The sequence below is a fragment of the Opisthocomus hoazin genome, chromosome 1 (assembly GCF_030867145.1).
Source record: "Opisthocomus hoazin isolate bOpiHoa1 chromosome 1, bOpiHoa1.hap1, whole genome shotgun sequence".
Classification (NCBI taxonomy): Eukaryota; Metazoa; Chordata; class Aves; order Opisthocomiformes; family Opisthocomidae; genus Opisthocomus; species Opisthocomus hoazin.
The window spans coordinates 71,522,237-71,539,746 of NC_134414.1; the positions used below are offsets into that span (position 1 = coordinate 71,522,237).

Consider the following 17,510-nt stretch of genomic DNA (forward strand, 5'->3'; position numbering starts at 1 on the left):
TTCCTCCTGAGTACTGTATGAGGTTTTTTTTGTGTCTCAAAGGGGAGAAAATGAAACTGAAGGAGTGGTCTCAGATACTCATCTTTCCACTCTCAGCCCTGTGAAAATTTCCAAAGAAAACAATGTCTCCTTGGGGAATTCCCTTGTCAGTCCATGTCCGGGAGTGAGGGTAGGGAGATGGCAAAAAGGATGGACAAACTGAAAAGAGAGGGTGGGTTTGGAATATGGGTGCAGAACTCGAGTCTCTGTTGTACTTCAAGACTGCGCAGGTTGTGAGGAGTGCTGGCTCTGAGTTTGAACATCTAAATGGGGATGAAACCACCTCCTGTCTTGTAAGTACATTGCAAGACTAAAGAGTCTCTGACACGATTTGAGTGTTGCAGTAGCAGGGTGTGGAGCCAGTGCTGCCAGTCTGTGGTTGTGGATCACCAGGAGTTAGCAGGCTTTCTCCAAGGGACAGGATCCCATGGAGGATCCCCTGTGGAGGTTCTCCTGGTTTTTTTTGTAGGCAGGGGAAATGGAGAAAGAGGAGGACTGGAGTCCTGGCAAAGATCTGTGTGTTTGAGGGGAGCGTCCTTAAAATCTGTCTCTGTCGGCCTTATTTACAATGGAGGTGGACTCCCTTGAGCTGCTGGATGAATCGCCATCATTTGCTACATCTTGGATGTTAAGAAAGTGCCAAAGCTTTATCTGAAAGGAGGAAAGCAAGGCAAGTCAGTACTATGCTTGTTTGCCTATGAGACAGGTATGATGTGATCTTCTCAGTGCTATAGTACTGCAGCAGGAAGGGATCTGCTACTAGGTGATAGTTCTGCATCCCGCAAAGCTGTTAGTTGTTGACCTGGGACCCTTCTGGAGGGCTGTGAACAGTTCTTAGGAATCAAATTATTGGCTGGGTTTTTTTAGAAACCAAAGCTGCTTTGTCATGACTCTGGGATATTTCCTTTTTCCTATGGAAAAGCATTTGCCTTAGTTTTCTTTTTCTGTTTTAATTTTGTTTCCCAGAAAATTGATATACCATGTGGTATATGATTGTAGACAGATTTTTATTAGCCTGAGATTCGGCAGATGTGTCAACATAACTAAATTATACCCTATTTTGCATTCATTTTTAAAGTCAATATGCTGAATTTAGTACACAGTTTCTTTTGTGTGTGTTCACTTATTATAAGGCTGTAATATCTGTGTTGGAAATTTCTCTTTTTTTTCTGGGATTGAGAGGTGGGCTTGGGGACTTCTCACCAGGGAATTCTTTCCAAGTTACAGGAAAACTTGGGTTGGAAGGGACCCCTGGAGGCTGCCTAGTCCAGCCTCTTGCTCCAAGCAAGATTAAAGTTAAAGCAGGTTTCTCAGAAATTTGTCGATCTGAATTTTGTACATCTCTGAGAGTGGAGATCTCTCAGCCCTGCTGGGCAGCCTGGTTCTAGTGCTTGGCCCTTCTCAGGATTAATTTTTTCCTTGCCTTCAGGTGCAATTTCCTGTGCTACAGCATCTGACTGTTGCGTCTTGTGCCTTTGCTGTGCAAAGTTTCAGTAAAGACATTCACTCCTTTCTAATAAGTCTTAGTGTCCTTTAAAAACTAAAATAAATGCACCAAACTTCTATAGAGCACCTCAGTGGTGTCATTGAAACCTGGTATTTACCAGGACCTAGGGCCACGTCTTCAAAAGTAGATTCCCATCTTAACACCATGGAAGTGACTTTTTTTGTTGTTCATTTGGCTTTTTGTTTGTTTGTTTTAACCTGCCTTCAGTCTCAAAGGAGCAGGCTATCTAGTGAGGTCAAACGAGACTTCAGATGAGAATACCCACCACCAGAGGAGTTCAAGGTCCAAGTTTGCTCTTCAGTCTCTTCACTGCACACGATGTATAAGAGATTCTGCCACTTGTCATTACCACGTTACCCTGAAATGAAGGGAGCCCGATATGTTTGTTTCCTCAAATGCTCAGGCGCTTCTCTCAGTATCAAATATTCAGATTTTTTTTTTTATTTATATGGCTTTACTCTTCAAAATGCAGCCCTGCTGCATTTATGTTTTGTGCAGAAGACCCAAAGTCTTTGCAAATGGAAGAGCAGTTGCTCACGGTACTTGTTAAAGACCCTGGCTTTTATAAACCTTTGTTCCACAGAGCCTGTGGAATTGTAGCAAACAGAGTTCAGCTTTGCTGTGCTTAGTCTCGTTTTCTGTTTTTATGCTTGGTTAGGTGAGAGAAATTGTGAAGGTCATCTAATTCATAGTGATGTATCTGTGTATCCGGTTCTCAGTTTGAACATGACAGGGTTTTGTTGGGTTTAAGTTCTAAGCAAGGATTTTGTGTTTCATTTGAGATGATTTATGGACCATGGCTTCTCCTAACAACCACCAAGTTGTAACTTTTTAAATATGCATCTACTTTGTACTTGGCACACACAAAATCGGGGATTTTGTGGTTTGGTGTTTTATTTTGGTGGTGGTGTTTTTTGTTTTTTTTTTTTTTTTTTTTTTTTATTTCAAGAAGCTTCGGTAATTTCCCTGTATTCCCAAAAGGGCAGATTGTGAGGAGAAAGCTGTAAATCTTTGGACTTGGTCTAGCAAAACAACTTCTCAAAACAGAGGTAACATCCAGTTACACTGTTGCACTTGCAGAAACAAAATTGAATGTTTATTTTTGTAGATGAGACACAAATAAATCCAAGAAATTATATCTTTGATTTGTTTTGCACAGTCAGTTTTCATCAAAAATAACTCCCTGCTTTCAGGGCCAGATCTTTATTTAGCAGAACTTGATTAATCATTACAGTCATGTGCTGGGCTCTCAGATTGGATAATGAATGGATTCTTAATTTGAGGCCTAAAAGAGGTGAAAATGAGGGTCTATGAAGCGAGGGAGAGGAGGCTCCTGCCAAACCTCTAGCGTGCTGGCTATGAGAAGCAGACCTGACTGCATTGCATTAAAGGACTCTTTAGCTGCCTGTGAGCGATACTGAACCATGTCCTGCCTCCATATTACCCGAGGCAGTTAATATTAGCAGTGCTTTAGAGAGGCGTGATGGGCTTCATCTTTTTAATGGTATTGGGCAGTAAGCCACAGTGCTTCAAGAGCTGCTTCGTTCACAACTTGGTTGTCTGTGTGGTAAGGTGGGGCAGCCACTCTGGTTATGAACTCAGCCACTTCTCTGTAAATCATCTGTAGGCAGAGTCCCACAAACTGGGAAGTTTACTAACAGCTGCAAGTACATCTGTCTTAGCTGAAAACTAGTACTCAGCTCCCTATAAGCCACTTAGTGAACACTTAGCTCCTCCTTCTCTCTCACACCCATGAAGTGCTTCACACTTTCAAAACATTAGTTTATAGATGTACAGTTCTGTGGAAAAGTGTGTCAGAGTACTATAAAATATATTGTTCGTTAAAAGTGATTCTAGCTGTCCTCCATGTTGTTGAAATGATAAAATTCAGGAAAGAGTTTTTATCAGGGCCTGCAGTGACAAGACAAGTAGTGCTGGTTTTAGGCTTAGACTGGACATAAGGAAGAATTTTTTTTTTTTTTTATGAGGAGGGTGGTGAGGCACTGGCACAGGTTGCCCAGAGAAGCTGTGGCTGCCCCCTCCCTGGCAGTGTTCAAGGCCAGGTTGGATGGGGCTTTGAGCAGCATGGTCTAGTAGAAGGTGTCCCTGCCCGTGGCAGGGGGGTTGGAACCAGATGATCTGTGAAGGCCCCTTCCAACCCAACTCGTTCTGTGACGACCTCACGATTGCCGACACTGCAGTCCTATTTCCAGTGTCTGAAGCAGTGTGCTGTGCAGGCTTGTGCTGTGCAGGCTTGTACTGTAGCCATGCCTATTGTTAATCCTCCTTGAGTAAAGGAGATATCATTTCTCTCCAGAACAGATGTGTACAATAAGCAATTAGATTTTATCACCTTGCTGTTCTATAAGAGTGATTTTAATTTTCAGATCAAGGGTGAAATCACATTGTGTAAAGTCCTATGTTGCTTCCAAAATACCACACAAAAATAGCATTCCGGTTAGTAGAATTGCCAGGTGCTCGTGCAGCTGGTCCTGCGTGTGTTGACCTTTCAGTCAGAGCTTTGGGGCATGCTTTGAGTTCTGTATTTTTCTGCAGAGGGAGGGTTGAAAGCAGATGGTTTCAGCGGAGAAGAATCTTTGGTTTGGTTGTCTGAAAAGGTGTCCACTTTAGCCTATGTGTTTAAGTGGTGTGATTGCATCATTAGTTTTTAAGTCACACTGAAGATGAGTCCTGTAATTTGCATGTAGGTCTTCTGTTCAGTGTTGCTCTTTCTGTTTTCTGTATTTGTAAGACTTCACCTTCTTTGCAAGGCTTTAGTACTTAGAAAGCAAAATTCCTATAATAATTTTCTCAGAGCATTAAATCTTATTAAATGCAGTTGGCAAAATCTAACATTTTTGTTATTCCATGGAGGCTTGCTTGCTAAAGCATGAAGTGAGACACATCTGGGTCAATCACCGTCTTGTCACTGGAGTCCTGGCTAGGAGAACATTCTCTGCTGCTCAGACTATATCTAATATTTCTCTGTTAAAAAAAAAAAAAAAAAAAAAACCAACAAAAAAACCAAAAAAACCCTTTTCTGTTTTGCAAAATCTGCTTCTTGTTGGTAATTGAGTACATCTAATACTTTAGAAATATTTTTATACTATAGCTCAGCTTGATTTGCAATAAGAAGGAGTTAATGATGCTGCAATTTTGGCAATATTTGTTAACCCTATTTTGGAGACGTGGTTCCTAGCAGTCTGAAACTATCCTGCAAGAGCATAAAAGAGTTTACATGGAGGCAAATAAATTTTATTTGGCTTTGTTCAGGACATCCTGGGAGAAGGATGAGAGGAATGTTATTGCTGCAATAGTAAGAGCATGCCTTACGCAGCAGGTACATTTTTGCTTTTAGATGGGAAGTCCATGACATGGTGTTGCTGCCCTTTTAGTCCTCTTTGCGGCTGACAAAAAGTCGAACTGTAATATGGCTGTGTGGCATGATTCAAAGTTCCCCTTCCTTCTCAGTTTGGGAAGGGAGTAATTATCATGACTTGAACTAAAGAAGATCACTTTGTCACCAAAACAGATTAGATGCACTTAGTCACTGTATGGAGCGAAAGCACGGCACAACAGGTTAGATGCTATAACTGGTAACACTTTCAGATTTTTTGCAACAATTGCGACATCTACACCACCATCACCAGCCCTTTTTTTTTTTTGCATAGCTCCTAATATTGTTTGTCTTGTTTTAGATTTTCTTTGAGTATAAAGAAATGTTAGGTCCTGTGTAGATCCCTGGATTGCCGTCCTAATTATTACATAGTTTTCTTCTAGTTACAGATCAGATAGTATTTGATGCTTTTGTAAGCCATATATAGACTTAATACTGATCTCTGAGACGCTGTGGGACTACAGAGTATGTGTGTCAAAAAGGTGTGACTGATTAAGCAGAAGAGCAAGAAGATGTAGTTTTTAGCACTCGTAGTATCCTGTGAGTACAGCTACTATACAGGGAAGTGGGAGGATTATATTTCTGCTACATCTGTGCTTTGAGGTGATGTTATTTAGGCAAACTAAGACAGAGAACTTTATTGCCTTTTGGAAAAGTAGAGGTGGAAGAGGGAAGAGAACAAAAATGAATACATCCTTTGACGTGCGTAATAAGTGGGCAAATCCAAAAATATTAGAGGAGAGTTTGAAAGAAATAAGAATCTTGGTTGGCTGTCCAAGTACGCTTTTAGCAGCTGTTTCATGATTTCAGTCACGAAAATCAAGACTGTTACACCTCTTGTTGTCTTGTGCCAGCCCAGCAGTGCTGCATTTTCTGTACACTTCAAAAGTTTGGTGTTTTTTTTTTTTCAAAAGAAGGATCAGTCATTAATCTTCCTACATGAAACTAAACCATCATCCTTGTAGTTTTGTAGATAGTCCTGTGACAAAGCTCCAAGCCTGTAATCTGAAAGAAGAAAGAGGTGGACTTTTTTTTTTTTCTTTAATTGTGATTACAGGAAGCAGGAATTACTTGGGTAAAGCCGGTGGTTCAGGAGGCATCTACATAATATAAAGGTGTTTTTTTTGTTTTTCTGTTATTTCACACATGACAAGTTCCTATCCCTTGTGTTTAAATACTGTAATTGCAGCATTTTGGGATTAATTTATGTCTCTTCTAAGTAGTAGTGGTGTTCTTCAGGTACAGTTAAACAAGCAGAGATATCCAAGTTTCATTTCAATGGATTCATTTAAATATTGCTAAAACTCATGGGTTATGAAAAGTGCTGCAGAAAGATCGTGGATTCTGTGAAAGATCTGAATGGTCAGGCTTTCTGATGCATGAGTCATTAAAAACACCACTCACAGTAAGTGCCTCTGTCCACTGTGCATGGGTTTATAATAGCGGAAACATCACTCCTAAGGTTTTAGATTTTCTTTGGCAGTACCCATTTTTGACTTGGCTGGATCCTTACTTAACACTGAAAGTGGATGGGATTCCAGTCTAGCCTATTGTAGCAATGGGGCTACACAGACACGGTATTCTATGCGTATTGTGGCAATGGGCTATGCAGTCCTAGAAAATGAACTGATGTTAGCAATGCCACAGAAGAGGGACTTCTATAAACCATGATTCACTGAAAGGAAAAGGTATCTCAACTTGACCATCTCTTTCATGCACCAGGGTTCTTGAAATGAAACTGTCTCTTTTCTGACTGGGAGAGGAAATGGGAGATGTAGCTTGACTGTAGGCTGTTAAGCTTTTACAGGTAAAATTCTTACCTACTTGTATCATTTAAAATATTTTTTTGACACTCAGTGCCATACAAAGCTGTTTGGAGCGCTACGTTGCTTTATTTCTGTTTGTGCTAGCAATTGGGATGGTGGTGGAAGTGCAGAATTCACGTTTCCTGCTTGCTTGGGATATTTTAGCTCACCAGAAGTGAACAAGTTGCAAGAGCACTGTTTTACCCAGGTGATAATTTCCTTCCTAACTACACTTTAGCAGAGAGCTGGCTTTTGCATGAAAACGCCACAGGTTTAATCCCTTGCTTTTCCTGGCCACTTGTTTTGGTTGCAGTGTAGTCAAATGAAATAGAAATTAACTCTTCCTGAAGATATTGCAGTCCGGTGAGGTTTTAATACTTAATGCATGAGCATTTATATGAACTGCTGTCATCAGCCCAGTGTGGCTACAATTAGCATGTGGACCCGAGGAGCTCGGACTGCAGCTATTGTGCCTGAGCACACCTAGCAGCAGAGCTTGCAGGCATCATCACTGATCAGCAGCAATTTTTAAACTTCAGTTTTAAAGCTGGAGAGCTCTCTTGGCATCTTGACTAGCTCATTAGTTTCATGTGGCTTAGCGTGGAAGAGGGCTGTCTTCACCAGCTCTGCTGCTCTGGCCCTTCCTCCTTCAGGGACTACACAAAGGAGCTGACTGTTAGTGATGGTGGTCGGCGGGCGAAGATGAAGAGGGAAGAATGAGGAAATGAAAGGTTTGCCCTGGGGCTGAGAGATGAAGGGACTGCTCTGAAAGTCATTATCTTGTATTTATAATTACCAGATGGGAGGCTGCATTAATGAAGAGACTTTTCAAATTAAGACCCCCTTCCTAGAAGATATTCAACTCTTTGATTGGGAAGGCTGCTCCAAAGGAGAAGCAAAACAAATCTGGTTGAGAAAAAGACATCGTTTCTTCAATTTAAGGGATGAATTTCATAGACGTGTTTTGGGGAAAATCTTGCTGACTTGGCAAGAAAGAGGAGGAGTGAAAATTATATGTGGTTCGCTTTGTGGTCTGCTGCTGGGATCTGTGCTGAGAGGCATAATTGTGTCCATATGTATACAAACAGGTTGAATTTCAGGTTGGTATAAAGTAATGGCCATAGGATTTCATACAGAGCTACTCAAAGGGTGGTGTAATTCCAGCAGGCTTGGTGGGAATTGGATTAATCTCATTACTAGAGGCTCATGAGTCGTGTCCGGAGACCGACTTCCATGTAACGTGGGTATGGTCTGTTCAGACTCCCCTCCAGCGTTGTCTTCTGTGAAAATGGTTTTGCTTCGGCATGTCAGGCGAACTCCAAATGATGATGACTTTTGGTTCGATCAGGAAAGAAAGAGGAGCCTTTTACCAGTAAGTGAAAATCTTAACTTGAGAGACACTGATCGTTTTCTCAGATCTGGGTTTCTCCAGGGCTTACTGGCACCAGGTAATTCAAGCACAAGTTATCTTAGTGCCCTTGTTCTTAAATCTGTCATCGTGCTTCACTTGAAATGCAGTCAGCTGTCTGTGATGGGACAGGGTCAGGCCCCTCTAAGCCATCGTCCTCCATCACAGAGACAGGCCTATCAAAGCAAGATTTAAAATTGAATTAGAAGATGATATATCCGCATGACTGTCGTTCACATTTTTAAAGAGAAAGGTTTTCTTTGAGAACCACATCTTTAACTGGTTACTTTATGTTAGCAAGATGACATTTCCATCCTCTCTTACACTCATAATGTAAACACTAGATAACGTGATTTTTAAGGAACCCCCAGTTGTTGGCTTAAAAAAGGATCTTCGTGCATTCCCAGCTATTATGTGTGTTAGGCTTTGAAGAATAAGGATTAAAAAAGACAGAGATAACTTTACAGAACCTAATTTTATTATTAGCACCCACAATACCAGATGCATTGCAGTACCCAGAGGCTTTATTTTAAGCACACTACTCTGGAAAACTCTTTAAATAAGCTCTTCGGGAAAGTCTGGGTATTCTAGCATGTTTTGGGATGAGCATCTCTTTCTTAATTGTGAATTTTAATTACAGTAAAACAGACAAACTCTTAGGTCCTTGTTTTGAAAATATTATGTAAAGTAGTCGGGGTAGAACAGGGAAAGTCACAGGCTGTGTAAATCTTAATCTGTGTAAGTGGAAGTAGAGTTCGAGCCTGTAAAAATTTGTTAGAATACAGTGAACAGATTCTCAGTAATTCTGTATTTCAATGTGCACTTAATTAGCTTTACTAAAATGGAAATTGTCCCTAAAGCATGTAGCAGGTGGCAGGTTCTCTATTTAAAGAATATTTCCAAGAAATTATTTTCCCCAAAGACCATGAGTGGAAGGAGTGTGTGCCTTTGCAGTCTGTTTCGCATGTGTGCCTTTCCTTACCTTGCCTTGTTAAGGAAACAGCATATTCAAGTAAAGAAGTACAAACTTAGTGAAATCAGGTTCAGTCCCAGACAAACTGTGATGAACTCCCTTTTCTAGAGGGATGCTCAGTATAAAGGAAATGATGCAGAGCAATTATGTTTACAATTGCATCTTTTCTGGAAGGAGACTTGGTATTGGAGAGCAATTTCTGGCTGAGTCTGTGAGTGCTGAGACCGGGTTCAGGTGTGTCCTGTGAAGTGGCTGGGTGCAAACTCTTCAGCGCTTCCCAGAGCTGCATTTTCTCACTTTGTTTTGTACTACTGTTTTTCTCAGTTGTTTCAAATTATTGAAAATCAGCTCTGATCTTAACACGTATTCTGCTTCCTGAAAAGTGTCACGAAACCAGATCAGCAAGATGAGAAGGGGGCACAGGCCTTGATGGAGGAGAGCGCAGAAGGAAGGTCTTCTGGAGGTTTTCCATCTATGAACGGGCACAGTGTGCTGCTCCTGCAGCTGCAAACACGCTGGATCTTAAATATGAGTTAAAACGGGGTTTAAAACCAGGGGGAGGAAAATGCAGTCTTTTCAGTGAAACAGTATTTGACCACAAGGTTGTGGGCTGCGCTGTGCTGATTGCAAAAGCTGCTGTTCCTATCAGAGAGAAAACTGGGGCAATCAAGTCTAGAGTTGTGTCTTTACCTGGCACAAGTCAGGAACCGCAATGGGATTGATCACATGGGTACATGAAGAAATAATGATCATTATGTATCTGGGAAATGTAAAGTAAGGAGTTTCCCTGACTTACAAACACCTTGCCTGCTTGAATGGTATGTGTCACGTATTTACTTACATATGCAAAACGTGTATTTTAATACATGCTTATGCTTCAATAGTGATAATTTATTTCTGCTTGTGACTGTAGGCAAGACGGTGTATTACAAAGTGATTACATTCTTTTCCCTTTTCACATCTCCCACCAAAAAGTTAGGCGTTGATCCTGTAATAGGTTATATTCAGATAAATGGGTCCACCAGCAGCTACCGGTTTGCAGAATCAGAGGTGTCTTAAACACTGCTGCAGGAGGGCTTCTCACATTAAAAAGCACTGACAGCAAAAATAAAATCTGAACTCTTTTTTCTTTTGGGTGGGGTCTCCTCCTCTGGAAATGACTTGGCCATCTGAGATTGGACTTTTGAAAGATCTGTGTTCAGTTTTCTGTTAAAAACATTAAGATGATGACATAACTGAAGGTCTGGGTGAGATATGACTTAACAGTTAAACATACCCCCTGAAGGATTTGACAGCATGGTATGCAGAGGTCTTCTGATCAAGCAGCAGTTCACCGGATGCAGGAAAATAGCTCTGATCAGTGTGTGACCTTGAAAGTGGTCATGGGTCTTCCTCTGCCAGACCAGCTGAAAAAGAACAGAGAAGTCCTGTTTCCCAGCATAAGTCATTGCATTTCTGGAAGAAGTAACTGAAAGTGGGGTTTTTTGCTATTCTCAAATAACTGCAGTTCTCAGAATTTTACACGCGTGAGAATTGCTTATAAAAGTGAGCGGCTGTCCCCTCAAGATCTAGCATTTGAAAGATCTCAGTAATAGCAAGTCTTTTCCTTGAGGGCCAGAGCTCTACTTCTGTTTGATCAGCTTATGCTTTAAGGCAGGTGACACTCATCCTTACTTCACTTTTATGTTTTTATTTACTTTTCTTGTGCATGTTCACAGTGCTGAGTGTCAGATTTGAGTCTATCTTAATGGCATTTCAATGTACATGAAACCCAAAACTTCTTTATACAATGCCATATTAAAAGAAATGTTCAAAACCAAATAATGGTTTCAATGAGGCTAAAAATGTAGAATAATTTTTAGAAATTGCAAAAGGCTAACACTTTTTTTTTTTTACAAGGAAACAAAAAGAGAGAGATTAGTTTAATGAATGAGGCAACTTGTCATGGCCAGTGAAACTTAGGTTTCTGCTTGACCTCTGGAAATACGTGGGAGACGCCTCTGCTCAAACACTGTGGCAGAAAACAAAGACATGAGAGAGCAGTATGTTGATCATTAAGCTAAAGTGGAAGGGCTGAGATAAAAGATTAAGCAATGCTTTTCACGACTGAGGTACAAATGTGTGCTCAATGTGAGGATGTCCTTTCAAGCCTGTTCTACCCACTTCATTGAATGCTGTTGCCCTGGGGTATTTGAACATTAGCAAGCAGGTTAGAAGGAGCATAAGTTTCTCTTTTTGTGTGCGAGTTGAGAAGGTTTTAATAAAAATTGAATTTGATACATAAAAAAAACCCACTGTTTAACATAATTCCTGAGAAATATTAGCTCTACAGTATTCGGCTCAGTGACATCCCATACTGCTTCTGAGTGTCAGGAAATCCACATTACTTTGCTCTTTTATCAGTACGCTGTTCAAAGAAAAGTTTGCCCTTGGCAGACGCTTGAAAGACTCCAAATATTTTCACATATTTTTCAAAACTTGGATAGCTTCCTGTGTGTTTGTGTTCTGGGCATGGTTTTTGTTTTTTTTTTGATGTCTGCTATGAAGTTTTACATAAAATAACTTTGCAATGCAAATTTTTTTTTTCCTCCGCAGATGAAATCATGCATCAGGATATCATTCCCCTCTATGCTGCAGATATTCAGGACCAGTTAAAGAAACAGTTTGCTTACCTGTCAGGTAAGACTCTGGTGTTCTCCTCTACAGACATTGCTCAGGTGTGTGGTTGGGCCTGTTGTGCTTTCATAGTTCTTGAGATCTCGTATAGAAGAAATTAATATTTTATGAGCAACTCAAAGTATAGACTACCGAGACGTGTTATTTAAGCATTTATGAAAACAAGGTGGTTTATTTTGTTGTTTTTTTTTTAAAAAAGAAGTATACTAGGAATTTTATATTATAGTTCATTTTCCAGTTTCCAGGATAATGGGATGGAATTGAGGGTAGGATAAAAGAATAAACAGGGGAATATTAGTAAAGAAGTGCTGATGAGCCCGGTACAGGAACATACAGTCTCCTGTAGTCAGTGCTAAGGGAGCTGCAGACACTTAGCCTGAGCTGTCCAATGCTTGGAGCTGACACAGGGCTCGAACACTGACTTAGAGCTCTTTGAGCTGAGTCCTCCCTTGCCCAGAGCTGGGGAGTGCAGTGTGGATGCCCTGGTGGTTACTGTGGTCTCGCAGTCCTTGGCCCACCGGCTGTGCTGCTGCTGGCTCTGCTGTCGGGTTCAATACTGAAGCCCAAGCTGACACCTTGGACTTGACCAAAGCAGTGTCTGAGCGAGCACCACAGTACTGTGTTCCCCCACAGCCTCAGTGCAGGGGGTCAGGCATGTGTAGCACCAAGTTCTGGATGGGGTTTTCAGCTTGGTATCACCACCTGTCTTTTGCAAAGGAACCTGCTTTTAGGCGTACAGCTGTCTCTAAAAGCAGCACAGCCATGTTCACGCAGCACAGAGGTCTTTGATGCCCCTGGATAACTTGTGCCAGGTAGGTGATGGGGGCCTACGTTTGTGCTGTGCAGGTGTTGGTTGCTGGGCTTGGTCTGTTTCGATGCTGGAACCATGGCTGGCAGCTAACGGGTAAAGGGAGACAGTGCCTTTGCTGGAGTTAGTGACCTGCCCTCCCTCCAGTGCACAGAGTGGGAGAGCATCAGTGGCTTTGCAGAGCTGCCCTGCCTCCTTCAGCATGAAGGAGGTTTACTGCTCTAGGCTGAAGCTGGTCTTGATGACTATTCCCTCTGCCTTTGAATCCCTCCCTACAACTGATTGAGACATGTGGGAAGGAAGCAATGTACTGCTTTGCTTGGCAGGAGTTCATTGAATGTGGTACTTACGGTTAACCATTAATTATTATTTATTCCTGCCACACAGGCTAAACTAAGTGTGGGTCTGTGGTTGTGACTGTGTTTTATGTGGGGTGGTGGCAGCACTTGAAAATAAGATGATTTTGTTGATGAAGTTGAAGTTCATGTTCCATTTGGGGTGATGGTGTTTAAGCTACAGTTCTTTCCTGGCAGTTTATTTTTTTTGACTTCCCAGGCTCTTTCTTCTTATCTAGGAGAAAAAAAAGCTCATAATAGTGTTATGCAAGAATTGGCCTATCTCGGAAACAGCAAGTAGGGTTTATGGTTTTTTTGTCCCTCTGAAGTAAGGGGAAAACTGGTGACTACAGTAGACTAATAAAATCTAATTGCGTCCAAGTGGAGATTGTTCACTTCTTAAAATTGTTGAGTTTGCACAGCCATAAGCGTCTTCAGCACTCATTACATCCACTGTGCAGTGAAGCTTAGTAATAGCAGCCGTTCCTTGCTCTATTTTCTTCTATTTATTCACCCTTGTGTCTATTAGAAGTCTGTTTTGTTTGCCTGAAATAGCAGAACAGCTGCAGTACTGTGGACTGTGTCTGTGCTCTCTGCTCTTTTTTATCATTCTTGGGCAATTTGACTGTTAGGCATTTTCATTTTATTTAGGACTTCAGTTCTTTTATCCTAATATTTTCCTGCAGGACACAGACGGTTAATTTTCTGTGCTGTACCAAACAGTGGTGTTATGGGTTCTGTGAACAAAGGAACAGAGCTAATATTCTGATACTCGATTTATATACAATTTGTTTGTTCTTGCAGTTGTGCTTATGAGTGGCATTGCTGGAATGCCACGTAAGACATTCACAGTGTGCGTGAAGGGGGCTTTTTTGCTTATTACTAAGTCGCCTTGGGAATAGAATCTTAGAACATGGCATAAATCTCGTTAAAATGAAGTCCATAGATTACAAATACTTTTGGTAGATAGCATCTTTGCAGGTATGGTGAATTGCGTAATGTGTCTTGGATGCATTTCAGTTTTTATTTTCTGGCGTTTTAGCAGCAGCGTGACATATACTTGAGAATCGCTTCAGTTTCTCTAATAGGATGTATCTAGGTCTTGTGGGACGCTTGTTTGAATAGTGAATGAGACCTGGTCTGCTTCTGTGGCTAAAGGCTGTAGCCCTTCCCGAGCTACTTTCTGTGCTTTGGTCTAAATCAGGGTCACTTCTTTCTCTTGCTCTCTTTTCCTCTGCAGGTATAAAGTAATTTGTGCTCCTCATTCTGCTAGTTTATAATCAAAATGCTACAGCGACATCCAATTTAGGCTTGAAATGAAACAAAATAAAGCAAAAACTTAGATTAATGCTTCTGTTTTCAGTATATATAGCGAAGTGTAATGAGGTGAAGATGCTAGCTACTTGCACGGATGCTGATGGCTCTAGCTCTTGCTCAGCAGCAAGTATGCAGTCATATGTTCAGTTTAATTCTAATGGAGGGACAAGCTGTGGATGAGGTTTGTAATGAATCATTCACATAACAATTTTATAAGCCCTGAAGTTTATATTTTACCTCAGGCCCAGCTGTTTACTTTTTCCTTTGGAGATTTTTTTTTTCTGTGGAACAAGGTCCTTATCTTTGTAAGAATTGTTGTTATTCTTTTTTGTTGTTGCTAGGCTGTCTTAAACGTCTTCTCTGCATGGTTCACTGTTTCACCTGTCTTTTTCTTCCTTTAGTTAGTATTTGTGCAGTCACTTTTTCTTCTGCATTGCAAAGGGTATTCTACGTTTGTTTTTTTTTTTAATCCTCACGAAGGACATTGGAAGGTCCATTTAAAAGTCTCTGGAAAATATATTCCTTACAGTCCTTCATTCACATTTCAAAAGTATTTTCATACACGTTCATTAGTATTTTCTTTTCTCTTTTTCCTTGATTGGAAGGTTGCTGTGTGACTTTCATACCTAACTTTGCAAATATTTACCATTGCTTTACGCAGGTATGTTAAAACAAATGTAGATGAACAAGAGCATACAGACAGGTGTGTATCTTTATATGCGTCTTAAATTGTACAACCTATGTGATGTGCAAATGAGACTCTTGGCCACCACAAGTACTGAACCAATTATTTCGGCTCACTTTGCTTTGAATGCCTCTTTATGCATTGAGCAACTTCAAAAGATTTCCATTAAAGGAAATATAAATACAAGTCCATGCCACTTGCATTTTTGCTTATCAATTCTTAGTTTTTTTCCTGCAGTTGAAAAAGTTGGCATTGGTATTAGCTTTCAAAATGCTTATATCTTTGGCCCTTTAAATTATCATTCTAAATAATAACCTTCTCCTCGCTCTCTGTAACTATTTCCTTCTCTGTGCTCTTGCTCTCCTCTGTGGACATGACCTGAAAATACCTCACTGGTTAAACTGTTCCCTTTGAAGTATCCACAGGTGCTGAGTCTGTTTGTAAAATTGTGTTTGAGAACTTCTGAAGGGATCCTGTACCACATACAGTGCATCAGTTATTTAAAAACATGAACTTGATTTTTGTTGCCTGTAGAATATGTTCCAAGTGTATGTTGTGCGTTGACAGTAGCAGAGGTATGACTTCACAGTTTCTGTCCTGCACAGGTGTAGGTTTAACTGCTGGTTTATATTCACAGTGCTACACCATTGTCTGTGGAGATTAAAAAAAAAAAAAAGTAGTAAAGAGAAAGGAAAAAAAAATGAATCCTTGGCTAAGAGATCTCCAGTTCAAATACATTCAGGTACAAATTTAGTTCTTGCAGTCTGATTTATAAGCCAGTATACTTGCTGCTGATCAGCCTGGGCAAAATGCAGCTTGTGGAAGTTTTGCTTGTAATGAAGAGAGAGTTTTACTTGTAAAACTTCTCTCTCCTTTGAAGGAGAGAATATTTTAATAAATGCCCCTTGATTCTGTTTTTCTTGGCAAAGGATATGCAATGAAGCTTTTATCCACTACCTCACTGAAGTCTATGTGTAATTTCAAATACTCTGACTCCAGTTAAGTATATTATGCAAGTAGAATGGAGAAATTCTTTATCAGAAAAACACAAACATAATAGCTGAACCACTGCAAAAGGTAAAGTAGAATCTGTAGTAAGCCCTTCTCTTATTCACATGAGGACCTCACATTTGACGTGACTGCAAACAAGATTCCTTTTACTTAAACTAGGTCTCTTGAACAAGACTTGTCGATCCAGGCCGTTCAACAGTGATGATGCTCTTGAATCTTGTGTGTGCATATTGATCAACAGAGAGGTCATAAGATTCAGGCTAGAAGACCAACCTCTTTGCTCTGTCATCACCTGCTTATGTCCAACCACCTTGCTTCCTTTTTGTGGGGTTGGGCAGAGTGCTTTTGAGAATACTTTTCTTCTGCAAACAGGAGCAGAATAACTAGGAAAACATTACAAAATCATCTCATGCTCTTTTTTTCCTGGAAATCTGAGCAATCTCCTTTGCTGCTTCTGAATTTGCTGGCTGTATGAAAAACCTAGCGTGTCTTTCACAGGGTTGTGAGGAATTACAGTTTTCTTGGGGGGGGTGTGTGTGTGTGAATGCGCACTTGTGTGTGTTTTTTTAGCAGCTGCACAACTCGTAGCTTTTGTAATTTTCCCTGTCAATTCTATTTTAAACGGAAAAGAATATTGATTATTTCTCATTTGAAATTGGGTTTAGATACCAGGTCATCACTGAGACTCTGGAGTAGTTTTTATGTGAAGCAGTGTTGCAGTTTCCTTGGCTTGGCACTTCTCTATCGCCCTACCTGCTTAATGAAAAAGTGAAAACAAATCCAAAAGAGATTGCAGCCGTGATGGGAGAAGTTAGATGTAACAGAGTATAAAGAATAAATGTTAAATTATCTAGGCTTATGGTATAAACTTTACCAGTCCTATCTCACAGTAGCACAGCTAATTTTCCAAGAATCATTTTTCCACTCCTTTCATGCACAAGATCACGATGCTCTGGGTCCACATAATTTTAACAGTTGGTGCCATTGTTTAAATAATTGTGTACAGAAGTTAGGAACATGAAGTGCTATTTCCTAAGCACAGGTAAGTCATTTTGCTACCTAGCCTGTGGAGCTAATCCAATTCAGTATGTTTTTAAAATGTGTTTCTCCAAAATGCAATGCTGTCACTGTTGTAAAAACTGTCCTTAGAATAAGGCTCATAGATGTATTTAGAAGAGTTCCACCAAACTGGAGATTTGCTAGAATTGTAGAGATTTAACCACTGAAAAAAATTTCCATATTTAGAGAGGTAATTTGTGTTTTCTTTGATACTAAATCTATTAAAGAAGTTTCAGTTGAATAGGTTGCCAAAGTCGGTTATAAATGAGTTAATAACAAAATTTTGCTTTAATGAAGGATCATGGAGATAGGGTGGAAGCAGATCTACTTAATTTAAAGAGGTGTTGAGGTTGGTTTTTTTTTTTTGATTGCTGATATACAATTCAGTGCTCTTTACTTCTATAATCTTTCCATTTTTACACTGAAAAGTAATAATCCTCTAATAAGGAGAATGGCTATAAGGATGGTGAGGAGACTGGAACATCTCTCC

The 17,510-nt window shown here is 40.3% G+C and overlaps 1 protein-coding gene across 16 annotated transcripts in view; it reads left to right on the top strand.

Moving 5' to 3' along the window:
- Positions 1 to 17,510, top strand: part of MCF2L (MCF.2 cell line derived transforming sequence like) — a 165,421-nt gene that overhangs the window by 84,358 nt on the left and 63,553 nt on the right. For all 16 annotated transcript variants that reach the window (XR_012764454.1, XM_075424948.1, XM_075424976.1 and 13 more), the window contains one exon: positions 11,725 to 11,808. Coding sequence is in view for 15 of the 16 variants with exons in the window: in XM_075424948.1 (XP_075281063.1) it covers positions 11,725 to 11,808 (84 nt within the window). In the remaining variant the exon portion in view is untranslated. The remainder of the gene's footprint in view (positions 1 to 11,724; positions 11,809 to 17,510) is intronic.